At 43.1% G+C, this 25,270-nt stretch overlaps 1 protein-coding gene across 1 annotated transcript in view; it reads left to right on the top strand.

Annotated features, from left to right (window-relative positions):
- LOC139219195 (transmembrane protein 132C) overlaps positions 1 to 25,270 on the top strand; it is a 161,980-nt gene that overhangs the window by 18,695 nt on the left and 118,015 nt on the right. The window contains exon 3 of the mRNA XM_070851001.1: positions 16,141 to 16,302. Coding sequence (XP_070707102.1) covers positions 16,141 to 16,302 — 162 coding nt within the window. The remainder of the gene's footprint in view (positions 1 to 16,140; positions 16,303 to 25,270) is intronic.

Here is a 25,270-nt window from a genome sequence, read left to right as displayed (position 1 = left end):
CTGTCAAGGATAGCCAGATACATTTTATGTATGCAGATTAAAAAACTGGGGGTGGGGGTGGGGATGGGGGGACTCTTCAGTTATGTCTTAAAAAAATAAAGCAACAGATGTGTATTGACGCAAGAGCCAGAGGCGATGAAATGCTGAAAGACTTGTTCTCCACACAGGGTGGGCTGCAGACAAACAAGCATTAGAGGTGCAATGACAAGGTGAACAGAGCTGCAGAAAACTGGATAAGAACAGTTGTGTTCAGCACAACGAAGGATCATTTTAAGAGGTTTGACGAGGCAGTGGACAGCCTGTGTAGTCTACGGCCATGCTACTGCCCTGTGAGGCTGCACGGAGGCACAGCGGGGCTTTGAGCTAAATGTTAATCTGGTAGCACGGACAAAGCTAACATGCTGATATGAAGCAGATATCATTCTTACCATGCTGACCATGCTCCTGGCACTTTGACCTTCTGGTGGCGTTAGAGAGAAGATCAGCCACTGGGATTCGTCCTGTGGGGACCTTGAATGTCATAATGCCGTGTCATATTTCATGGCAATCCATTCAGTCAGGATATTCGACTAAAACCTAAAAATGTCATCCTGCTGGTGGCGCTAGAGTGGAGGTCATGGGCTCAACCAGTGTCAAGAGGGTTTGCTCTCTGGAGACCATGACTGTCTGGTTGTGAAGATGTTCTCATCTCTATAACCACACTGCCAGCATGATTAAAAATGATCAGTCAGTTGAGGTGATGCTTAAAATGACAAAGAGGCATTTTCTCTCATCAGGCAGGTTCTTTACTAGCTTTCGCTTTGAAGACTCCTGAATTCCTAAATTGTAATGAAACAAAGTGACTTATTTCAATAGTAGAAAGACTAAAGCACTAATAACAACAGCGCCCATCATAGTACAATATAAGATAAGAGGAGGACACTAAGATAGAGCAGTACTTGATGTAAAGTGTAGTCCCAGTCTGAGTCTAACCCCAGGCTGAAGAGGCTGAGGTGGTGAGGGGGAGAGGGGGAGAGGGGGAGAGCCTGTGTGAGGCAGGAGCTGCTCAGTGTTATGATCCCCTGTCCAAAGAGAAATGGAGAGCGACACAGAATCACATGGCACCGATGCCACAGGGGGCTCTTCTGAGTTGAAGGACTTTCCCGCTCAGCATCACCTGAAGCGTGCGTCAGCGTGGTGGAGGACGTGGTCCCAATCTGCCGTGTCAAATCGAGCTGTTTGTTCCAGCCCCAGTAAGGCCCGGAGCTACAGGAGAGCTCAGCGTGAATAATGAGTCTGAGTCATAATAACGTAACACTGATGTTATTCAGACGGCTAATGTTAGGAAACGTTCTGAAGAGTAACTCTAAATAACATAAAAGTTTTCATCAGCATATATTTGAAAATGAAAGTGGTTTTTACAGAGGTGGGCGTTAACATTAAGTCAACGTTAACGTTAAGTCCACAATGTTGGCAGGTACCGACTCAATCTCAGCATCTATAAGGTTTGAGCTGATCTGAAACAGCAGATGCTTTTTTGACTCAGTTCCAACCCCCCTGACAGTTTTGGACATTTAGTGAGAAATATCAGTATTAACTCCAGCTTTGATGTGTTCATGGCTTAGAACACATTTAAGTGAGCAGTACCTCTTCAGTATCAGGTATAAGACAACTACCTCCATTTAAAATGCCCTGTGCCACTGTAATCATATGTTTCATCAAGAATATATTATTGCGTTGCACAATATCACATTAAGCACACGAGCTGATGAATCCACAAGTTAGTGCAGAAGCTTAAATAACTGAAAAGAGGCAGTGAAAAGCAAAGTGTTACCAGTGAAGATAATTGCACAGGATGCTGAATAAACTGTCTGATTAAATCTTGCTCTTGTGTTTCTGTCAGTCTAAAGCAGGAAACCTGTTTCATCTTCCTCCCCCAAGAGCCTCTATTTACAATTCAGCGAGATGCTCCTCGTAATGAATGAGACTCTTAATTGCCCCCAGTCCTCCAGAGCCAAATGAATCATAAAATACATCCATATGTGATTATGTCACCACTGTGCTGACTAAACAATAGGCTGTGTTGGCTGCTTTCATGTCAGGATGACATGGTGAGTGGTTGCATACTAACTTGTTTGCTAATGTGCTGACAGTGCTTCCTCAGTACACAGACACTGGACACTTCTGTTGGCCATCTATCCTGCTGCAGTGAAAAACAGGACAGATCAGCTTTTAGCTGTTTGGTGTGTTCATATGTACTGAGCATATATATCAGATCATCCTGCATGTAACGTTCGAGCTTTTTCTGTCTGACAGCTAAGACACCACCGCAGTACTTCTTCTCATTCCAGTCTGTGAGAAAACTAGACGCCAAAAGCAACAGCCAGTGCATATTTTCTGCAGCTCGAGCACGAGTGTATCAAAGTAATTTACATTTGTATCTGGCGAGATGAGAGGCTCACTTGAAATCTATTACTGCAATACCAAATCTCTGTCTATCCCCCTTTTCCTCAAGCCAGAAAAAGAAGAAAGACATATAGTGTTTATGAAGGTAAACCTCGATGATTGTACGTGGTCATCGGTTGAAGGATAGTGCACTCCTGGCGAATGTGATTAGCCGGGGGCTTTATTACCCTCTGTAAAACATCCCGGACTTTAATGTGCAATAGAGCTCTTCTTTCTTTATGCCGCTGCAGTGCGCCTTGTTCTCTTCTCATTACAAACATGCTGGTCCTGCAGTTGAACACCTCTCCAACCTGCTCTTCAATGGCCCCGCTGCCTCCTTCACTTTAAGCACTTTCATATGTCACCATGACATATACAGGGACTGGAGGGTAAACACTTTGGCAGCCCGTTGCATCCTCACTTAAGCATCTAGTCTGAGATTGTTTGATGTCATGATGAGTGTGGTGGGCCTTGAATCAGCCTGTCTTGAGAAACTGACAGAATCATGGCAACACTATTTTGCCCGATAACACCTTCTTTCGAGAGTGTTTGTGTTTCAGGACACGTTTTGTATCTCAAATGTGGATGTGACTGCCCCGTAGCTGCAGCTGCATACAGAACTCTCAGAACATTTTCTCACTGGTTGTTTCCCAGGCATCTGTGATGAGAGCAGAAATGACTTTAGAGACCATTCACATGTACCTGAGGAGATGAAATTGAAATCAGCATGTGAGCACATAATAAAAAAGAAAGAAAGCGTAAGTGCACACAAGACACAGATTGTGATGTGATTGCACAAACTACCAGCTGGTGAGGAACAAGCTGAGACAACGCTGACCATAAGTATACTTGCAAATGTGAGGTTAGTTCACAAGCAGCAAAAACTTAAACACTTAACTGACCTTCTCTGTTATTGTCTTCACCATTTCAGTCATCTGCGAGGGCCTTTTGTTCAGCTTCAAGAAGTGAGAATGAAAAGGAATTTCCACTCAGAGACATGTCTGCCAAAAATGGTGCCTCTTAACGGGCATGTTTCCATGAACGGACATGTTTTATATATAAACTACAGACATCTGTGGCACAGCTTCATGGACTGGATTATCAGTTAATACTGGGTTGAAATTAGAAGAGAATGTGAAGACAATGATGTTGCATGTGGTTGCATAGGGTGCAGGTTAAAACAGCCTCTAATTATCTAGAGTCATGGAGTCCTAACTGATCATAACTATTTCATGCCAAAGTTATCATGTTGCATGTTTAGTGAAACAGACCCGTGAATCTGATGAGAGGTGGTCAGTTCGATCAAACGTTAACGTTATAAAGAAATACTTAATATTTCTCAGGGAGCTGTAAAGGGACCTCACATGAGTGAAATTCTGTAACATTCAACTGTCCTCAGAGATTAATTTCATTTAATAATTGTCCTCACAAATGAATCTATTTAGAACTCCGTGCGTGCATTTTAATGGAGGCTGGCTCAGGAATCAAAGTGCCCCTTGTAAAATCGGAGATGATGTTTACCAATTACCACCGTGGCTGAAAAGTAATTGAAAAGGTAACTGATTTAATTTTTGGAAGTGCATCCCTGATTTGCACTGGAGGTTACAGGCAAAGCGTGTTGCGGTTAGCCTTCTAAATAGCTCTGAGTGGATCAGAGAGGCCTTTAGCACTGCAGGTAAATGGCCTGCAAGGCAATCTGTTCCTGTCTATCCCACTTAGCCAGGGACTGAAATGGCGAGCTGATGTTTGCCGTTGCTGCAAAGGTGGGGGGGATTACGGAGACACTAAAGGGGCTTTAGCCACCTGGGCGAACAAAGCGCTATTGTCCATGTCACACGGCTGAAAAGGGAAATCTCTGGCTCTGGGAAAAGTCTCTCACCGAGTCTGTTGTTGATCTGTCACCAGGTATGTCAGTCGTTTTTCTTCCCCGCTTCCTCATGCTGCGTGACCAGAAAACAATCAGTATTCCTGTGCAGCGACAAGCACTTCCATGGCACCGTCAGGTTGTTGAAACATTATTAACATACATTCCAGGGAGCTGTCCAACCCTTGTAGTTGCAGTAACATTGTCAGAGCGTGTGAGTTGCCTTGCATACAAATCAAATACAGATTTCTATCTCCTCCTGTCTGACATCATAAAATGTTAAGTTTCCTTTTATGACTCTATGAATGACCTCATGACAATGATTCATCAAGCCCCGTTTAATTGAAGCTGACTGTTAGTCTCGGACTCAAGGTGTACGGAATCGGTCTGGAGACCTAATTTAATGGCTGGAAGATTATGTATTAATTCAGAAATTGATGGGTACTTTGGGCCTAAAGATGATACCCTTGCTCGTGTGGTTAATTAATGCAGTTTTTCTTAAATGTTTTTTGTGCATATAGATTAATTCAACTTAATTGTGGATGTTTCAAGTCACCAACAATGTATCATGGCGTGCTCCCTCGCTGTTATTGATAATAATTGATAGGCCTTCAATCTGAATGCTCCCACTTTAAATAGTACTTCAAGTCAGATATGCTGCTGTGTAAACAGCGAGGAGAACATCTAAATATCACGTTTAATGATTCACTCCGAGCAGCTCACCTATATTATTTCTTTTGGGCTAATCAATGCGACAAAGAGAGAGTTGAACTGACCTTTTGATGCTCATTAACCAGAAATCAGATTTCTGCACCTGCTCTACAATTCTGTGAATAAGTCTTCAGCCTCATGAAAAGAGCTTTAGTGCTGCACAAGTTTCACATCATGCAGTGCAACAGGAAGATTTTTACATCAGAAACATTGGGATTTTACAGGCAGCACTGTAATATTAATGCTCCTGCCAACATGCACGGTCAATCGGAGGAGGGATCCCTGCGTGAGACTCTCTGGTTTACAACCATATCCATCACGTTTCCAACGTTACCACTGTGTCAAATAAAGCAAAATAAAGTGTAAATATTCTGACTTTAACAAACATTAGCCTCAATTAATTATTATTATTATTAATTATCAGAGAGAGAGACGACTGCGTATGGAGCTGTCACACACTGTGGTATAAAATGATTTTAACAACCTTAAAGACCCTGAAAACTTATTTTTTTTACAACATGATTGGGTCCAACCTGAACACACAACTCTGTGGCAACAGTTGGAAGAGAGTCGCTTTATTTCACATGAGCGATTTCTGTATTTGTGTCTTATCTAATCAGACCACACCCCCTGTCCCGATGAAGCAGATTAGCTGAGATTTTGTTTTAAAATGTGAACAAATAATGTTTTTTCCGGACCTTTAGCTTTGCTGCTTATTCAGTCACGTGTGTCAACATTCGGCGTTATAGAGCAGTCGTTTTTCAGGGGATTTACAGCTGCTGTGTGACCTTTGAGGTAGCCAGATATTGCTTGGTATTCAGTAGCTGCTAGTGTGTGTTATCTTTGGTTATTGAGTCAATTATTTATCATTATCCTGACCGTACACAAGTGCATCGGCTATGTACGTGTGCAGAAGAATAAAAGGCTTCAGGAATGCACAGTAATAATCACCATCGCTGAACTTTGATTACATGGCTGCATCAAATTCAGTATGTAATGTAACTTCAGATTGCAACAGTTCTTCTCATAGACTGTGTGGTTATGAAGCATCATAACTATTATTATAATCCTGATAAGTTATCCAAAAAACCTTTCTGCTGCCCACAGTGCATTAAATGCGGTCGACCTATTAACTACACTGATGGCAATGTGAGAATCAAGTAAAGTATTTACACCCAATATTCTCTTTATATTTTACAAGATCTCATTACTTATACCAGTTTGCATTAGAGCTAATAGCTGTATGGCTGGTCGTGTGCCGTGTCAAATTGGCCGCTCACTCAGTATTACCTGCTCTGCAGCGTATAATGGCAGCTGATGACAGTTCGGCCTTGACCCCCGCTCTTTCCCTGACTGCCTGTTGTTGCTGATGGCTGAGGGAGCAGCGCAATAGGCAAGAAAAGACCATGGCAGGTTACACATCATTTCCCCCCGGTGGAGGAAAGGTCTCTCTTGGAGACTGATAAATGTTAATTACTCCGGCCTGACATCCGAACGCAGAACGCAGCTGGTGCAGCAGGAAGTGATGGAGAATTACTGGTGAGTGTCCACTTATTCTATGCACTTGTGACTGTATATTAGTTTGTATATTAATGTGCATATTTGTGATTACATTTCTAATTTTGCTCCTGTTCTGCCTCCAAAGACGCATCAAAGCTGCTGGACCCATGGAGTATTTGTTTGTACTGAATCTCACTATCTGGTCATTAGTCTGTTTTGTTGTTGACCCCCCTCTTCTTTTACAATCATGGTTTTCCTTCTGTCAGTTTTTCCCCTAGTATTTTATCTCCAGGTTGTGGTTTGTCATGCAAAATGTGTCCCATTAAAAGACTGATAACAAAACAAGCGCAGCAGGAGTGTCTGTGTCAGGGGATATCCACTGCAAAACCCCAAAACCCAACAGCTTTAAAAATGAAAGAAGAAAATGTGAAGGAGAAAACAAAAGACCCATCTTTGGGCGTAGGAGCATATACTCCATACATTTGTCCTCATTAATCAATATAGATCATCTAACAGTCTCGCTCCAAGACTCGCTGCCAGCAGCGCAGGATGGAACACAGCTGATCAATACTTCAGTGATTTTGCCTAGAAGAGAACACATGCTCTGTGTGTGAACCAGCTAATGTATCCTCACGAAATTCAAATAAGATAACCCAGAATCACAAGAGGAGAAATCTTTTCTTCAAATTATTTCCATACCATCTGAGGCAGCCACACTTTGTGTGTGTGTGTGTGTGTGTGTGTGTATGTGTGTGTGTGTGTGTGAGAGAGAGAGAGAGAGAAAAGAAGACAATTAGAGTAGAAGACACACACAGACAAAAAACCATGAGCTATCATTAGAGGCATTTTAGGATTGTTTATAAAAATTACCATCACAGCTAAATTGATGTCAGTGATACTGAGATCAATTCTGTAAAATGTGTTTATGATGTCAGTCAGGTTGTCATCAGCACCTTCCTCATGATTCAGAGCTATAATACACAACAGAGTGTCCTGATTTGTGGAAATAATGGAGGTGAAAAACACAACCAGTTGATTTTTCTACATAGAGCCAGTTATTTTTTATATCAGGACACTTGTTTGATCTCGTACAGCCTATATCATCATGATTACACCATGGCCACTTAACAGAGACAAAAAGACGTGTTCAACTTGTCATCGTTTTTTGAACCTGCTCTTATATCAGTGCAATAACCCGTAAGATGTGACAAAGCAGAAGCACTGTTGACATGGTTATCTGTAGCAGGTGGAGCTGGGAAGCTGGATGGGTTAATGCAGTACATGAATGTAAAGACGTCAGATGTCAGCTGTGACTGCTAGAGGAAAGATTACACTGATAATACATCCAGTAGTTTAATTCAGACTAATTTGGCTTAAATTATGAAATCACGGTGTTTTTGTTGTCTTCTTTTGTGATTGCAATGAAGAAGCATTGTGCCTTGTTCACAGCTTTGATCCACGTCTAGCTGGCTTCTTCCTCGTAGAACTGGCAGCTGAGGGACAGTTACTGCTCTGGTTGTCAGGCTGGAGTCATCTGTCATACCAAACTGTCAGAAGAAACATGATTCCTCAAGAACAGATATCAAATAGCTGAAACAGAGACAATTTCAGAACAGGACACTTTCTCACGAACAACTCATGTGGCATCCCGACCTGCTGGAAGCACCTGCACCAGCTACCACCGCCAGTAGTAACGCTATCTAATCAGTCCGATCTCCCAGAAATAAAAGCAACAAACTCAAGTCCAAACCAACGAGGACTACAGGGACTGTTCAGACATCTGTCTGGCCGATACTTCGTTAGACCACGCTGTGTTAGATGAAGCAGCAACTCCACCTGGACTCTCACATCACCGAACCGACAGGTCAGCCTGCTCCTGCTCCCGCTCCCCTCACCTAGAATACATCAGCGTTAAAAGTAAACCGCCCTGCCTCCTCTGAGAGTTTTCCTCCCTGGTTATGATCAGTGTTTACATCCATCTCCAAAAAAGTCAGCGACATGTCAAACTGACCAAACGTCCTAACGAAATAACAACAGCTGAAAGACACACTGTTAAAACACTTGACCACTGCTATGTTAGAATTAGTGAAGCTGTCCATTTGTTCCTTTAAGACCCACCGACAGCCACAGGAGATTCCTATGGAGAACACACCTGAGGGTGAAGATGAACAGCCTTTCATCTCATCCTCTGAGCCTCAGAACAGGCTCCCCCCAGGGTATCTTCTCACCCAGCTCCGAGCGACACTCATCAAGCAGCCCAGGATGCCACGTGGTGCCTTGATCAAACCTCCAGCTCAATTAATCAAAAACACAAAGAACTCATCATAGATTTCATGCTCAGTTTCCTTCCCATGACCCCACATCAGCAATACACTCAAACGGAAAATCAGCAGGGACCATATGAGCCAAACAGCTGGTTGTTCCTCAGACAACAACAAAAATTTAATGAAACAAAGCCTCTTCCTTCAATTCTACAAGGCTATCATTGAGCACATAGTTTGATCAGGCTGCACAGCAATTCAATAAATCAAAGATTGTTGACACCCCCTCCTGTCAGCTGAATTACTTTCTCACAAACACACTCAAAAGAGCAAAACCATAATAACCTCTGACCCCCCCCCTCACCATCTCTTCCAGCTGATGCCCTCTGGCAAAACATCAGGTTTTAGAAACAGTTTTTTCTTTTCTTTAATTAGGACTCTGAACACTTCTGTCTCACTCTGACACACAGATTTGCACTTAAATCTCGTATGTGTATGTAAATTTGGTTTTAGGGCGTCTGTGGATCCTCCTGTGTCAATCTGGTAAATATTTTCTTTCTGTGAATGTTTGTTTCTGCTGTGCTAATGCTGTTGTGTGCTATTGTTTCCAGTGCCTTTTGTGATGTTGAATGTCTAATGGGATGCTGTTATCTGATTATGCTGTTGTTGCTGACACTGTTGCATTGAGCTCACACACCATGCCGTACTGAGATTTCCACAGACTTGGGTGGTATTCATGGTGGACTCCACTGTTCTTGCACCGGTTTGAAATTGCAAAGTTATTCACAGGAAATGATGCATGTATGTGTAGCCCACTCCCTCATTACACCCGTTGCGAGCCTCTCTGCACCCCACCGGGACTCTGGTGGGTTGGCGCGTGGACAGCAGGAAGCGCTGGACTCTGGGCTCCAGATTTGTGGCTTAATTGACTGCGGCTGGCGTGTCCACCTTACGGGGCCGAACAAAACAAAGTCTGCTTCTGGACATAAAACTCTTATATTCTAGCAATTAAAATGAGAGATTATATACTACAATATAGATATGTTTAATGCTGAATTAAAATACAGCACTAAAAGTCGTTTACAGACATACATATTATATGGTATCAATACATTATTAACAAAATTATGACGTGAAACGAAAATGCTACTGCAGCCACATTTAGATTGGAAAAAACAACACAAGTATTCCTCACACACTCCAAGTTATAGCTTGGCATATCATTAAGCAGAGGAATGAACAGATTAACCAAATGAGTGACCTTATTACCAATGTTTCATAATAATGTAAGCCGCCATCAACACAGCTTACCTTACAGGGCAAAGCAAAACTATTTCTGACCAATATGTGGTGTTCTACACAGAAAAAAAAGAAGCTAAACCCTGTCGTGCCCTGTTGAGGACCTATGTAACACAGCTTTACTCTTGAAAGCCATATTAAATTACTCCCAATATCAGCCTAACATTTCCTTCTGCTGCTGCTTCGCATTAAAGGTGTTCAACTGGTGGCTTTTATTGTGAAGCAGTTACAGGAAACACAATGTATTGGTCACTGAGCTGATCGCTAACTGTAGTCCATCACAAAACACAAGCTTACAATAGAAGACATTTGAACAACATACATTTGTTTGGCTGCACTGTAAACAGATACACAAGCTGCATACATTTGTTTGGCTGCACTGTAAACAGATACACAAGCTGCATACATTTGTTTGGCTGCACTGTAAACAGATACACAAGCTGCTCTTCTCCTGTATTTCTGATTATACTGACTATACTATTTGGTGCCTGGAACTGAGCGACCTGTGTGAAACCAAACTTACTGTAACTACTTGTAACCTCAGGAACATTGTTGAAAGAAAACTTTGAAATGGAAAAAAACATGCATCCCTCTTCGCACTATTCCTTGCATCCTAATGTAGAAAGGTGGTTAAAAATGTTGACAAGAACTGTTAGAGGTCCCGTTGAGCCGCGTTGCAATGAAGAAACTGCGGCTTCGCTGGACGCAGAAATGCCAACGTGATGTGACAAACATGACAACTAAAACGCTGCTTGATTGTTTTCCACCCACACTTTTCCTGAGTATTTCAGTGATTTTTCTTAACAGTTGTGTCTTGCAGATAAATTGCAGAATTGTACTAATGGAAAACTTTTTGATGAGATAAATTAATGTGCTTGGCAACGTGTTTACTTCACTAATGATTCTCTTCAACTGCCCCGTTTCTCAGTGGATTCTAGTGTCACTGTTGTCTCTGACCTCTTTGGTCCTTCGTGTGCGTTGGGGAATATCTAAAAGGTGCATCGCATTGTGAAGGAAGACGTGTTTCACAGCGGCATCTGATCTTGTATTCATAACATATCGCTGTCATTGTGTGCCTTTCTACTCTCATTCATCAGCACATTATGATATTGTTTTGTTTGTGCTGCTCCTGCTGTGAGAAGGACGTAAAACAATTTTCCTTTTAGAGCTAATCAGGTCAGCATCGGGTGACGACCCTTAATTAATGTTCGTGTATGTACGTGTGTGTGTGTGTGTGAGGGACACGTGGAAAGGGAAAAAAAAGATTTAATAATATCAGTCATGCATCGTCTGACTCATTCCTCTCCTTTCTCTTCAAGTCTTTATGTAAGTAAGGTCAATATCTACTGCATTATGAAGAGAAGACTTTAACTGCAAAATCATTTGTTGTAAAAACTTAACAGTGCAGCTGAGCCTCCGGCCAACCTGCTCAATTTAACATTTATAGAGAAAGACCAATAACATGAATACTTCACTCAGCCTTTACATTCGGACCTTTAAGATTCCTTCCACGTCACCACTTGTGCTGCTGTGTTTTTGATATACGGGTCACTGGTGGAGGAGAAGCTCCTGCGACCAGACAAGCTTGACTTACAACACTACTTAGTGAACTTTACCCAAGGAAATACCACATCAGCTGTTTACCAATAGATCTGCCGGCAGTATATGGCAAACAGATCGAACGTGGTGTGCTGTCCAAGGCTGTTGGAAAGCTGTCAAATAGTTAGAGCTGCAAGCAAACGCTCATGTTCTCCCTGTGACTTGAGGTTTGTTCGTCTGATGGCGCCCATGCCTAATGGAGAATGGTGTCAGTGGCAGCACACAGAAGGCTCATACTTACCAGATGTCACTTACTATGCCAAATGGTGATGGTGTCTAGGGTGCTGAAGATTTAAGAGAGCTGATCAAAGCCCACTTCAGGCACCACCAGGCACCACCAGGCACTTGGTCCCCAGAGACATTCAAGTATCAAAATGAGTGCAGCTGAATCAGAGATATTGTGTTTTTAACTCATGTAATCTTTGCTTTGTGAATACGTGGCACTTGTCAGACGAGTTTGTGTGGCTGTGCGGCTAACGTCGCCTCCAGCAGCTATCCTCGAGAAAAGATCAGAAGGTTTGATAAGCACTCTTTTTCTAGGTCCACACCTCAGGATTTTCAAACTTGTCTTCAGCCCCATCTGACACTGGCTCGAGTGACATCACTTGAGACAGTTAATCAGATTTGACACAAGTCTCAATTGAGCTATGAAAGGTTTTTTTTTTCTTTTTTAGGGCTCATTTTTTCACAAATGCAGAAGCACTCTTCAAGACCTGCTAACAGACCATGTCTGTGGAAGTCCTGTTTCCACCAAACCCCATGCACAGGCCACACTAGTACCTTTAGGATATGTCACACACAATAGGCTCATCTAACAATTGCCTCAGTACAAACATTATCGACAACGGCAAAGCGGTGAAGAAAGCGGCTGCACCTCGACACACAAGGTCAATACTGACTGGTAATGAAAGGACACAAAGCAAAGCAATTGTGAACTGTGCTTCAGTTAGGCAACAATAAGGAGTGACAATCAGCAAAAGCAATCTACAAACACGGCATTTGTGATGTGTTTGATCAAGTTGATGTGGCTAATCGGAACATCTAGTCGATAAGGGTTAATCCTAACCCTGAGAGAGAGGACATCGTCTAGCCTTCAGATTATTTGGAGTGGGGCTGTGTAAGGTGCTTATCCATAGTTAGTGTAGTACTTAGAGTAATTTGCTGTCTGTGTCGCTGCTGCCTGGATCAGTGCAGAAACATGTTAGTCTGGATCCAAACTAACCATCTAAAAGACCAAAGTCAAGCAATGACTTATAAGCAACTAACAGACTGAGGCAGCAGTAAACTAGCAACTCCCTTGTTCTGCGAGGTAAAATCGCTGCTTTTGTGGATGGAGTCTGGTGGTTTTGCAGCTCGTTCTATAAACTCAGTGTTTTGTGAGCTGAGCAGCTGCCAAGAGCACGCAGCTGTAACAGCCTGTCCCAGAACGAAAGCAGGGGACACTCCGCTCCAACAAGTGATATCCCATGAGGCTCTGCTCACCAGGAGGTACACGCTAGGTAAGATTTCACAGCAAGGATGTGCGTTTATGCAAGGTTACACAAGTCTTTCCCCTCTTTTAATCCTGCCATCAGATAATCTGTGTTAAATCTATTTTTGCCTCTTTTGTCAGTAGCTTATTAAACACTCACTGTGGGAATCATTAAGAAACCAGGCTGCAGAGTGACTTCAGCCCTGTGAAATCCACTGAGGCCCCTGAGAGGATATGTCTGCAAAAAACAGTGAGCTACATCTGAATTGGACAAACATTTCCAGGCAGAGAATCAAAAAGGATTTAACTAAATGAACAGAATTAGTAAAATAGTCTGGGATATTTGCAAAACATAAAGTGTGTATGTATCTTCCTGATTTCTGTATTATAAAAGAAAAGTTGGGCATGAAGCACGAAGGAGGAAAGGTCTGATAAAATTCACTTTTGCTAAAGACAGACATTTGATAGTTTGTATTTGAGGCACGCAGTTAATGTTCTCATCAGTGGAACTTACACTGACTGCAATAAGCTTAAATTCTTAGATCACCAACATTACAAGCAGCCAGAGAGGACTGTAAAGGTCAGAGCCGCGGCGTCCTCGGAATATTTCTGTGACTGTTTAATGAAAAAGTACAGGAAAAGCTTTGTGAGGGGGGAAAAAGTTTTTTAAAGCAAATTAAAGTGGGCAGAAGCAGAGGTGATATTCTGATGAGAGGCTGATGCAAGGAATCACTTAAAGAAATCTGTTTTCATGGTGACAATGTTTGTGGTTGCTGGTGAATGTTATTATCTGCCACTTATAGCTCTGCAGGGTATTATTTTAGCATCAGCTTTGGCATAATGACATGTTGGGGGTCTAACATGCGGGAAATTCAATAATTGCACGTTGGTGAGAAACGTGAAGACGACTGAAGATGTGAAGTTGAGTGTGCAGAGGAGTTTTCTGACGGAGAATAGACGCCCAGGCTTAGAAGCACAGATGTGACTCCAAACTCTGAACGATCCATATTTGATGTCAGCTCCACACCGATCGGCCATGTGTGTCCCGTTATGACATGTTCACTCTCCTCTTGAGGAGAAGCGAACATGCAACACTGGCAGCTCGAACCTTTCACCCAGAAGGATGCAGAGGAAACAAAACCACAAAGAGCTGTGCTTCATTGATGTTTAAAGCCAGTGGGGGATGGATGGATGGATGGATGGAGAGAATAAATCACAAACTGGAGTTCTAGGGTTTGAAGGCAGCGGGCATTTAGTGAGACGGGAGGCTATAATCAAAACAGTATTGACCAGCAGTATGGAATGTGTCGGCTCCTCTGGGGAACTTCTTCCAAATAGAGATAAAAGTCAATATATCTCAGTGTCGTCATAACTTAAACGATCTGTCCTCTGTCAGTAACCCAACCTGGTGGAAATGGACCAATAAATTGCCCCCTTAATATTGTACCACCACCACCACTGTATTTCTCCCCCTGCATTAATAAACATGACAGAAATGTGACTTCATATTTGGGGTGTTTGCACTCTTCAGCCTGCCTCAGCACACACGGGACACGGGCATCCTTTATGTATGTCTCAGCCCACGAGCCCATGATTATGCAGCACCTCCTCCTGTCTGAGTCATGTCTGAGGCTGAGGGCAGCAGCTCGCGCTCACAGGTGTCCCGTAGGGGGCGCTGTTGTTTCTCACGAGCGAGCCACAGCACAACAGGTTGCTCTGCTCCACTGTGACTGGACACTGATGGTCCAACCAGGTGACAGGAGTGCTGCAATGAGAAGGTATTGTGGGAGCCTTTTCAAGAAATCTAAATTGTGTGACTTCATTACAGACCTTCAAACCTCATATTTCCTGAATTTGTTGCTCTATTTATTTATAGAAGCGTCTCTTTGTGTTAAAATGTGGTTAAAATATTACTGCTGACATTCAGGACTGCAGGGGATAAAGGAACAAATGTGCAGTGCAGGTTTTTCCACCGTGTAAATCGGGAGTATTGTCTTCTTGCCTCATTTACACCATAAAACGCATCTTAACATATTCCACCGTGCGTCTCGGAGCCCCTGCCTAATTCACCATCAACTTTCTTTCTCCAGCGGGATTTGGACCATTAAAAAAAAGCGTAATTCCCGTGTGATGTGAGCTGGGAATTGGATGGCACAATACTTGCTGACGTGACGCCCGCAAACCCTCCAATTTGCCAATCCAGCCCGGAGTGCGCGTCCCATTCCCCCCCTCAGTCGGTGCACCTCCGGTCCACAGCCACAGGGCGCACAGCTGCAGCAGCTCTGGAGCCGCCTGGCCACCGCCACCGATCCGTCCACGCTCCCTCACCGCGCAGGGGAAAGTTGGGAGGACTATTTGCCAGATATCGCATGCGCTTACATGTCAGTCGCCACAAGCGGGTGAATTTGGAGGTTTGGAGTCAATCCCGCACTGAGGGAGAAGGAAGAGGGGAATAAAAGAGCTGCGTGGGTCCTGAGATCTCTGGAGCACGGAGGTTTCTGAGGACTTTTTTTTTTTTTTTTTATTGTTGCTGAAAACATTGCAGGCAGATTTGCAGATCCTGGCTGTTGGTGAATGTCACATGTCGGTGCTGGATGAAGACCGCGGCGCCGGATCCTGAGCAGTAAGAGAGATGGTAAGAAACACTGCATCACTTCCTCACACTTTCCGTTTAAAGGCGTGCATGTTGCTCTTTGTGTAGCCTAGTTTTACAAGTGTGTGTCTTCCACACAGGTGTGATTGGTGACGGGCGCTTTGCTCCCACACACCTGTTTTATCCTCCCAAATCAACACGTACCGCGAAGAATCCGCTCAGCAAACACACGAGACGCGTGTGAAGTTGATTTATGGCACGAGCTTCACACATTTTAGGATGTGGACTTCTCCTCTCCCCTATGTTTGTCCTCTTTAGGATCAAAGCCCAGCCTGTGCCTGCGTCTGAGGGGGGGGATACTGGCCGAGCACTCGTGTCTGCGGTGGCAGGTGGTGGCGCACGGAATACAGCTGCTCAGTTTTAAATGGAGAACTGCTCACAGAGGATAAATTGCGTGCAAAGTTGTGCGGCTTTCTGCTGAGGGAGACATCCAGCGGCTGCCCCCGAGTAAACATGAGTCCACTGCGAGGCATGGGGCCGCTCCAGCGCGTGGGACTCACCGCGCTTCTCCTGTGCACAGGTAAGACCTCAGCTGGTGTCGGTGGGAACACACAGCCGAGCAGGAATTATGCAGATGAAAGGTAATGGTCACATAATGAGAGACACTGTAAATGCAACAACCTTTCCGGGGTGATTTTGTTCAGTGTGGAACATTTAATGAAATGCTAATTATTTCCTTTCAGCCAAGAGGAGATATATGATTTATGAGACATATAATTAGCTGTAAGCTGCTGTGGCAGAATACAAAATGACTTGTAATATTAACATGAATGAACTGTGACAGTTGCCTAGAGAGTGTGTGGGTTTGGGTGTCGGAGCAGCTCTTAAATGGGATGCAGTGTGTGAGCATGGCACTGCAGAGCATCAGGAATAACAACAGGCTGCAGACACAACCCAGGAAAGGAGGAGTGCATCTCTATTTATTTATTTATTTTAAACCAAGTTTGGTAAAGCTGTTCTGCACTTGGACAAACTTGTGTGTGGGTGAATGTGTGTCAATGAGTGCACGGACCTGTGTGAGCAACTATGTTCAAGTGTACGTACATATTTGCATATGAGAGCGTGGATGTGTTTGGGTTTTGTGGATGCTGGGATGTTTGGGTGTTGTGTTTTTGCAAGAAGTATGTGTCTGTGCTGACCTGTGTCTGTGCCGATCAGTGAAACAGCCTCTCTCTCTCTCTCTTGGCTATGACTACACTACTAATGGAGCTGATGGAGAAATACTTTCTCTATCGTATGTATTTATAGAAAACTACATATTTCAGTGAGTTTTGCCCATTTTTCATTTCATGTTGGTAAAAAAAAAAATGTTTGCGATGCAGGAACACAGCAGCCTCGCTCAACCTTTTGTCCATTAGCAGCAAGAGATTGGAAACAAATGGCCAGCTGAGCCAAATGATCTAAAGCAGGGGTGGGTAGAGTAGCCAAAAAGTACAGTTAAGTTATAACCACTGGTCAACAAGCTGTGCACAAGATTCTTCACTGACGACCTCGCAGTGTCTCCAGGAACACACTACACCCAGCCAAGAAATAGTCCCACAGCAATCCTTCATTTTTACGCTTCGATTTTAATAGAGTTTAAATATCCTAAAAATCCTCTTTCCAGTGAGTGAATATGACCTGAATCTCCACCTTTTGTTTCAACGATGTGATTCTGGTTAAACAGTGGATTTGTCATAAACTGCTCATTGATCTTGGTCCAGCAGATTATTTCTCAAGTATATCAGTGATTAGGTGGATGAGTAATTGGATAACCAATTGGAAAGACATGGAGAAAACCATTAAAACAAACCAAAAAAAATAGAATGGTTCCTAAAATTTGTGAGGGGAAAAAAAAAAGGGTCAGGCGAGTGGCTTTATTCTCCAGGCGAAGTCACTTCACAAATATACAGGTTGGCCAGGATTGATCCACATCTCACCAGCTCCGGTCAGCCTCGTAATCTCTGCAGGTGAAAGTGGAGAGATGGAGGAGAAAAAAAAGAGACAGATTCCATCCTGTCACTCAGACCCCTGGTGTGCACAATCTCAGAGGATATTATAACGCTCCAGCCGTCTGATTGCTTTCACCAAGAGGTTCTGGGTTGTCTCTGTGAGACACACACACTGACAGGCACGTACTGTAGAGGATACCTACACACACTCACACACTGTCAGACTGGCCATCAGGACTTTGGAAGTACTCCATATAGCCTGGCATGCTATAGGATGTGATGCAGGCAGATTTTAACCAAGACAGATCGGAGGAGTGTCATCTCTTAGTCATATAGAAAAACTTTCAGGAGTGAAAAGTTGCCTCGTTACCACTTCACAGTGAGGCAAACTTAGAAAAGTTGCCATAGATGGATGGATAGATAGATAGATAGATCGATCTGTGTAATGTAATGTGTAAAAACGTTCTTTAATACCTGGTGTAAAGGTCATCGTGCTAAACAAGAGTGGGAGGATTCCCATCCGGAGTTTGCATGCTCTTTTGTATGTGTGTGGGCCTGGCCAGAGTGGATTGGAACGGAAAGTTGAAGAGTTACAAAACCAAAATGCTTTTAGCGTTAATTTAATAATAGCTGTCTTGGTCTTTTTCTGTTACACACACACACACACACACACCCAAACACACAGGACATCACCGCACCAAGAAGCGTTCAGGCTATCTGGAGAACGACTGGTGCTTTCAGGTGTCTAATCACCGCTACTAGTTTAGCCAGAGTTAGTGAGGACTGTGAACTTTTGATCAAGGTGAGGGACAGATAGTGGTAAACGCTAATAAAAGAAGTTAATTGCATGTCTGCGATGGGAGCTGCACTCTGGTCTCTGGCATGAAAGGCAAACACACTCCAGGTACACACTCCTCCTGCAGTAGAAGTGGATGTTGGCAAATGTTGGTCTAATAAGAACATCAATCATCAGATACTGGGTTATTTAATGTTATAACGTTCAAAGACGATGAAGCAGGCAGAGAAACAGGACCAACGTTATGTAGGCAGCCTTCAGGTATTATACATAAAACATGGAGGAAAGATTGCTTTGCTTAAGTGCTTTGCTGTTCTTTTCAGTCAGCTGGTCAGAACTTTGTGTGGTCTCTTGTCTAGATAGGGTCTTGAAGGCTACGCACCAGTGTTACAAACAGTGTGAAGTTTATATTTAGTGGGTGGTTCTTGATTTAAAAGAGTTAATGAGCACCATTAGCAAGTTCCACATGAGCCCCCAGAGGGCCAAGATCAGCCCTGCAGACTGCAGCTCAGCAAGCTTTGATGCTGCTTCCACAATATCTTCCATCAAGACTTCTCATTTTCAGTTTCGGCTTTATTATCAGGCAGTCTGATCGTTTTGTCAGAGGGTGTTGAGTGTCTATGCACTAGCTGAGGTAGGCTGGTCAGAGTTCAGGGGTGGTTTTCTGTCCTGATGCTAACAAATCAAGTGAATGAATTGCTCCTGTTGACCTTTTCAGCTGCGCTGTTTGTTCTGATGAATTTTCTTTCACTTGACACTTAATGTTTTCAAGATGCTTGTACAAACTAGTAAAGGTATCTCACCGATGCTTCAATTTGAATGATGTTACTTCATTTATGAATCAACTTCTAGTGAATTAGACTGAAAGCTTCAAAGTGGGAACAGGTCAGGCCGGCTTTTTTTCAAGATCGCATACAAAAAATCTAATTTTTTAATTACCGGTGCTGCTGTGACTGGCAGCCGTACCCTTTCGGAGGCTGCGGTGGATTTCACAAGACTGAGGTCATTCCGGTTTTCCGTCTTCTGCTTTATCTCAGGTGCAACAGTGAGTGTTTAACAGTCTGCTGACGAAAGAGGCGAAAAACTTGAGATTTAAAACAGATTATCTCATGCTAGTGTTGGGAGAGAGGAAGAACCCAGAGTGACCCTGCACACACATTAAGGCTGAGAAATCTAAACTGCCGTCTGCCTCCTGGAGAGCAAAGTCTCATGGGATATTTACTTGTTGGCTCTGAGCATCTCCTGGTTTAATGCTGGGAGGAGGTTGGCAGGGCTGTGTGCTTCTGCTTAAAGGAAAAGACTATAGAATAAGCTGACTTTGTAGAAAACTCTCGTATGCAAAATTCCCCCACTTTCTTTTTTTACTTGTTTTTTCATTAAATGGTTTAAAAAGGCATTTCTATGAGCTGTAATGTTCATTACCATAAAACAAGCACAAGGATACTGGAGGCCTCGACCAGGAAGCTAAAATTGACTCAGTCTCTTAAACATCGTAGGTCTTTCTCACAGCAGAACAAAGTGTTTGACTTTCCAGAGGCAAAGGCAAAGTTTATCGCACTGAAAAGAGCACAACACTTTCCCTGTAAAGCAATAGCCCTCTAGACAAACGCACATTTAATAATAGTTTGCCAAATCCGGTGCAAAAATGTGCTATCACTGACAGAAATGCTGTATTATAAAATGATGGATGAAGCTCGGCTTGCCCTGTATGACACTGAATTTTACACCAGGCTCCAGAGAACAGCAGCAGGAAACGCTGCACCAGGGAGCCGTATGTCATATTATATGGGTCACAACACTGAGACACAAGTCATGAAGTGAAGGGTCATGTAAAGAATCGTGCTGAGTATAATTTGGAGTACCAACACCAAATTTTTGTACTCTTTAAAAAGCGACTTATGGTCTGGAATTAGACTGATTTAAAAATAGAAGTGCGTCAGATGTAACAGATCTATGTGACAGCCTTGTCCGTATGAAGGAAGCCTGCACTGGCTGGTTTAATAATAGAGTTTGTTTCTGTCATGCATCACATCCAGGGTCAATATATGAGCCTACTTTAAAACCACTATCTCCAACTAGTTAAACCATCCAGCATTTGCTACTTAATTCAACGCTGCCTTTATGATTCCTGAGGAAAAAAAAAAATACATTAATTGCACAATGTTAGCTGTTAAAGGTCCTGAGGAACCGCACATCTCTCAATGAGCTCATACTTGTTATTGGCTTTTGGGCTACGTTGGGGCACAGGAACAGTCTGGAACAACAACATGGACATATTTCTGTCCATCTCATGAATATTAGTCCAGTAAGCACTCTGCTGCCCCAAGAGAATTATCTGTGTGTTTTTAGCTTGATATATGCTCGACTGTGTTTCACCAGCTAGATGCTAACTTCCGTCTATCTGCCATGTGGTATTGAGCTGCTGGTGTACAGTCAGTTTTTCACAGCATTTTTTTCTTCAGGACCGCCACCTGCTGCTACTGCTGCAGAATTAGAGAATGATGAACAGAGACATTGCGAACAGAAAACCGTAACGATGAGGTAAAAGAGGCTTAAAAGCTTTGTAGAAATGAGTGCTGCATTTTCGGCTGCTAATTTTTAATTTTTTTAATATTTTTACATGACATGCAGTGATTTGATTAACTGTTATAATAGAAAGTATTCATGAGGGCAGCTTTAATCAGCAGTGAAAATAGAGTGAGGTGTGAGGGGAGGGTGGGGTTTGAAGTACCTCTAACCAGCCACTAAACTATAATTAAGGAAATGGCAGATTTTTATTGAGGAGGAGAAAAATCCCAACATGCACTTACTAATCAACAGCTACTATGATAATGATTACAAAATTCAACCATCACCTGTGATCCAGCTATTAACTCACTCCACTGCTGTATTTTCAGACTATGAGTTTGGATTGTTTATTTTTTTTCTTCTACTGTAGCTCGTCTCCACAGCACACAAATGAAAATGCTGCTGAGTGAATACGACCAGATGCACCGGATGTTGAGACACGCATGGCTGCACTCATGAAAGCTCAGCAGCAGCAGAGGTCTTATCGCCATTGCTGATGAAAGTATTTATCTTCACTCAAATAGACATCATGTTCACAAATGAGCTCATGTATTAAAAGCTTTATTCATGTTACATTTAGTCACATTTGGTGTAAATGTAAGCCTCTTTCACACATGCACTGCAACCCTGAACTTTGCCGGACAATACCCCGAGGAGCTGCTAGCGAAAATGCAAATTCTGAAACATCTCCCACCACCGCACCACCCTCCTGCTACCAGACATTAACCATGAGCAGCCTTTGGTCCAAGCTGGGTTAGATTAGCTCTTATCCTGGCTCTCTCCCTCTCCTCCTGGGGTGGTCGCACCACCTGCTGCGGCATTTGGGCCGGCTGGCCGGTCAGAGGATGCCGTGGGCGCTTAGCTGTGTCCAGTGCCCACGGGTGTATTCCTGCCACAGGTAATACGTGCTTCAGCATTAAAGCCAAAATAAATAACAGATTAAGACACAAATGTAATCTGTAGGAGCAACAGTTGTTGCATCTGGAAAAAAAAATACTGCAGTTAAAGATTATGTGACAAATTCAGTCAAGGGTTTGGCTAGCGCCGTTATCTGTGGTCAAAACAGTCTCACTGAAAATAACTGAGGGTGTTGAACATTGCTGTAACGTTACTGTATATGTTAGCTTAGTGGCTGGCATGAGCCACTTGTCATAGCAGCACATAGTAACAAGCTAGTTTGAAACTGAAATATCACACAAATAACTTCTACTGCTGGACGACTGTGCTGCAAAATGGCTGCAATTAATGAAAACCTTTTGCTGTGAGGCGGGAAAAATTGCTGCATTACTGTTGAGTATGATTCTGAGACATTGTGACACTCAGTCATATCTTCTGGTGTTTCCAGTGCTTCACCAGATGTTAGAAAGTGAAGGGGATATCACGCCACTGACCAAAATCAGGTGGACATCACCTGAATAAAATGATGGATTTTTTATATATATATTTATAGTCAATATATAAATGTGATGTCTGAGGGAAAGATTTTGGTCGAAATGTCATCTCCTTTGTCTGCAGAGGACTCATGTAAAAAGCCTTACCATGGCAACTGTGGAAGCACAGTAATGCAGCCAGTGAGGGAGGAAAAAAAGCTCATTATTTGATGAAAGTTTAGGAATATTTGAGTTGTTTATTGCATCATCCTTAAATCTTTGCCAGGAAACACTTTATATTAAACATCAATAAGAAAAGTAAGTTAAATTGTAATACAGACGTACAGTGTAAGAGTTGTGCCTGTGTGACCCAGATAAGAAGCTTTTCTTAAGGGTGTTGACACTAAATGCCTTTTTGGCAATGAATAATTTTTAATTGATTCTTTGGATTTGAGGCAATTCTTGCCCCCTGCTGATGCACCCTTTTCATCCACCTAGCTTACCTTATGTGCTTTTTGGAGAAACGCTCTGAGCACTCAAAGTTCAAATAAAAGTAGGAACATACCTCGGAGGGTTTTCCCATTTCCATCTAACTCGACACAAACAGAAGTGGGCCTTTGTTGCATTATGTCTGTAGAGGCAGAGCATTTTGGAAAAGGCGCTTGTTTCATTAGCAGAGTGTCATAAACGGCACCAGGCTTGGAGAGACACAACTGAAATGGATGGTGTGTGTGTGTGTGTGTGTGTGTGTGTGTGGGGGGGGGGGTTCCCTTAGTTAATGGTATTATCTAATGTCATTAGCTGTGCAAGCTAAGCAACTGACAAGAACTGACTTCTACAGTGATTCCACTGTAGAAGAACGGCCCAGCACTTCTTTAATGCTGCACCTACAGGTAGTCGTGTTTTGTAGAAACTACTGGTGGTGATTGAAAACAGCCAGGCATGTCTGGGGCTGCTCAACTCTAATGAAAATACTGAGGCATGCACTCAGTTAAAGCTGAGAATCCAGAGAGGCGTAGGCTTTAGATAGAGTGACAAATGAGGGGATTTTACTCCTGTAACTATTTCGTCAGTCATAGGATATTGTCATTCGCTCTCCTAGAAATCAATAGGATGTAATCCACGGGGGAAAAGAAATGCAAAAAGTGTCCCTTTTCCCACAGGTTTTCCTTTACTAATAGGATCAAAGGCGGAAAGGATGAAAAGGAGAATAATCAATATATGACGGCATTAAGATGAAACATTGCCCTTCTTTCCCTCTTCACTCCAAGTGTTTGGAGGATTGGGAATACAGCGTGCCTAACCATCGCTGGCGCATGAAGATCCGTGCTGATGCACCCCGACACACATAATCACACACAAATGCACGTGTGCAGCATCGCTAAAGCTTTTGTGACACATTGTAGCTGTGAACTGTAAACACACACACACACACACACACAACACAGTCACACACAGACTCATCTGCTTGGGCAAACAACTTTACAGCCGTCCAACTGGGAAAGGATCACACTCTGCGGGAGGCCTGGAGACAATTAGCATAACCAACAGAGCACTCCACACACACAAATCAGAAGGAAATGAAAATGAACCTACGCAATCAAAGCGTGTTTGATTGTTAACAGCATTTTTGTTGCTTCCTATATGAAAGATTGACAGAGAGAGTCTACAGATTTCTCTCGCATCACCAGCTTTGGTCCCATAAGACCGTGGAGGTACAGTACGTGTTCTCCTCTGCCGCTTCGGCTTTAACCCCCTGCTGAGGTGGCCTTGCGCTGCATCACTTTGCTGAACAGCAGAGCAGATGTTTTGCAGCAAGTTTTCAGAGACAGCCAACAACATTTTTCTTTTCTTGTATTTCTGAAGAGAGTTGTGTCATTTCGTGTGCTGGTGCTGCAGGTAGAGACGATGACAGTGGTGATGGGAGAGTTTTGTGGTATTGCTGCTGTTTGCCCAGGTCAGAACAGGAAGATATTGCCTTGATGGTTTATTTTTTTTTTCCTCCAGACATGATTGATAACAGTGGGAATGGTCCCGATGGGCAGCACTGTCATGAAGCCTTTTTATGTTTCTGCAGCTGTCCACGGCCACGGTATGCTACTTTTTACCCTGTTTCTGTCTCTTGCTATCTATCTGCCTCGTCGTTGCCTCGTTCATCTGAGTGTCTGACTCTGGTTAAGAGCTGTTCCTCGCTGAGTGATTTACCTTCCGGTTCATCAGATCTTAAGAGATGAGAAAATAGCCGCTCGAAAAAGTTCAGTTCACAACAACAACAAGAAAAAAGAAAAACTCCACACACAGACAGCTGAATTTTAATTTCAAACTTGATAGGCACTTCGGAATTGAAACCTGAGGGGAAACTATTCCACACCTTTAGGAATGTGGCTCCCAAACCAAGACTCAATTCCCTTACCAATTTTCAGCAACACTGCCTCAAGAGAGGTAAACATTGCTCAGAGCCCCAGCCAATAAAAAAAAAAAAAGTATTACCAATAGGACTTCCATCTTCCAGAACCTATATCTGTATAGGCGTTAATACCTCCATGCAGTGAGCCAAGTGAGGCTCAGAAGATTTCAGCCACAGTGATAAATAGATTCCAACAGCCTATGCACTTTTCAAATGAAATAATTGTGTAGGATTTGCTTCATGTTATCAGATATGTGCACTTGTGCATGTAACCTCTGATAGGAGACGCCAGCGAAAGCACTGACAGTTTCCATTCTGCATGTTAATGTGCTAAACATGCACAGTTCATAGCTGCTTCAAGACATTTGAATAGTGTTTAACTTTGTCTATAATGACTGACGCAGCTTCATGTAGTG

Source organism: Pempheris klunzingeri, chromosome 19 (genome assembly GCF_042242105.1).
Source record: "Pempheris klunzingeri isolate RE-2024b chromosome 19, fPemKlu1.hap1, whole genome shotgun sequence".
Lineage (NCBI taxonomy): Eukaryota > Metazoa > Chordata > Actinopteri > Acropomatiformes > Pempheridae > Pempheris > Pempheris klunzingeri.
Note: the sequence above shows the minus strand (reverse complement) of the source record. Positions and strands in the feature narration are given on the sequence as shown.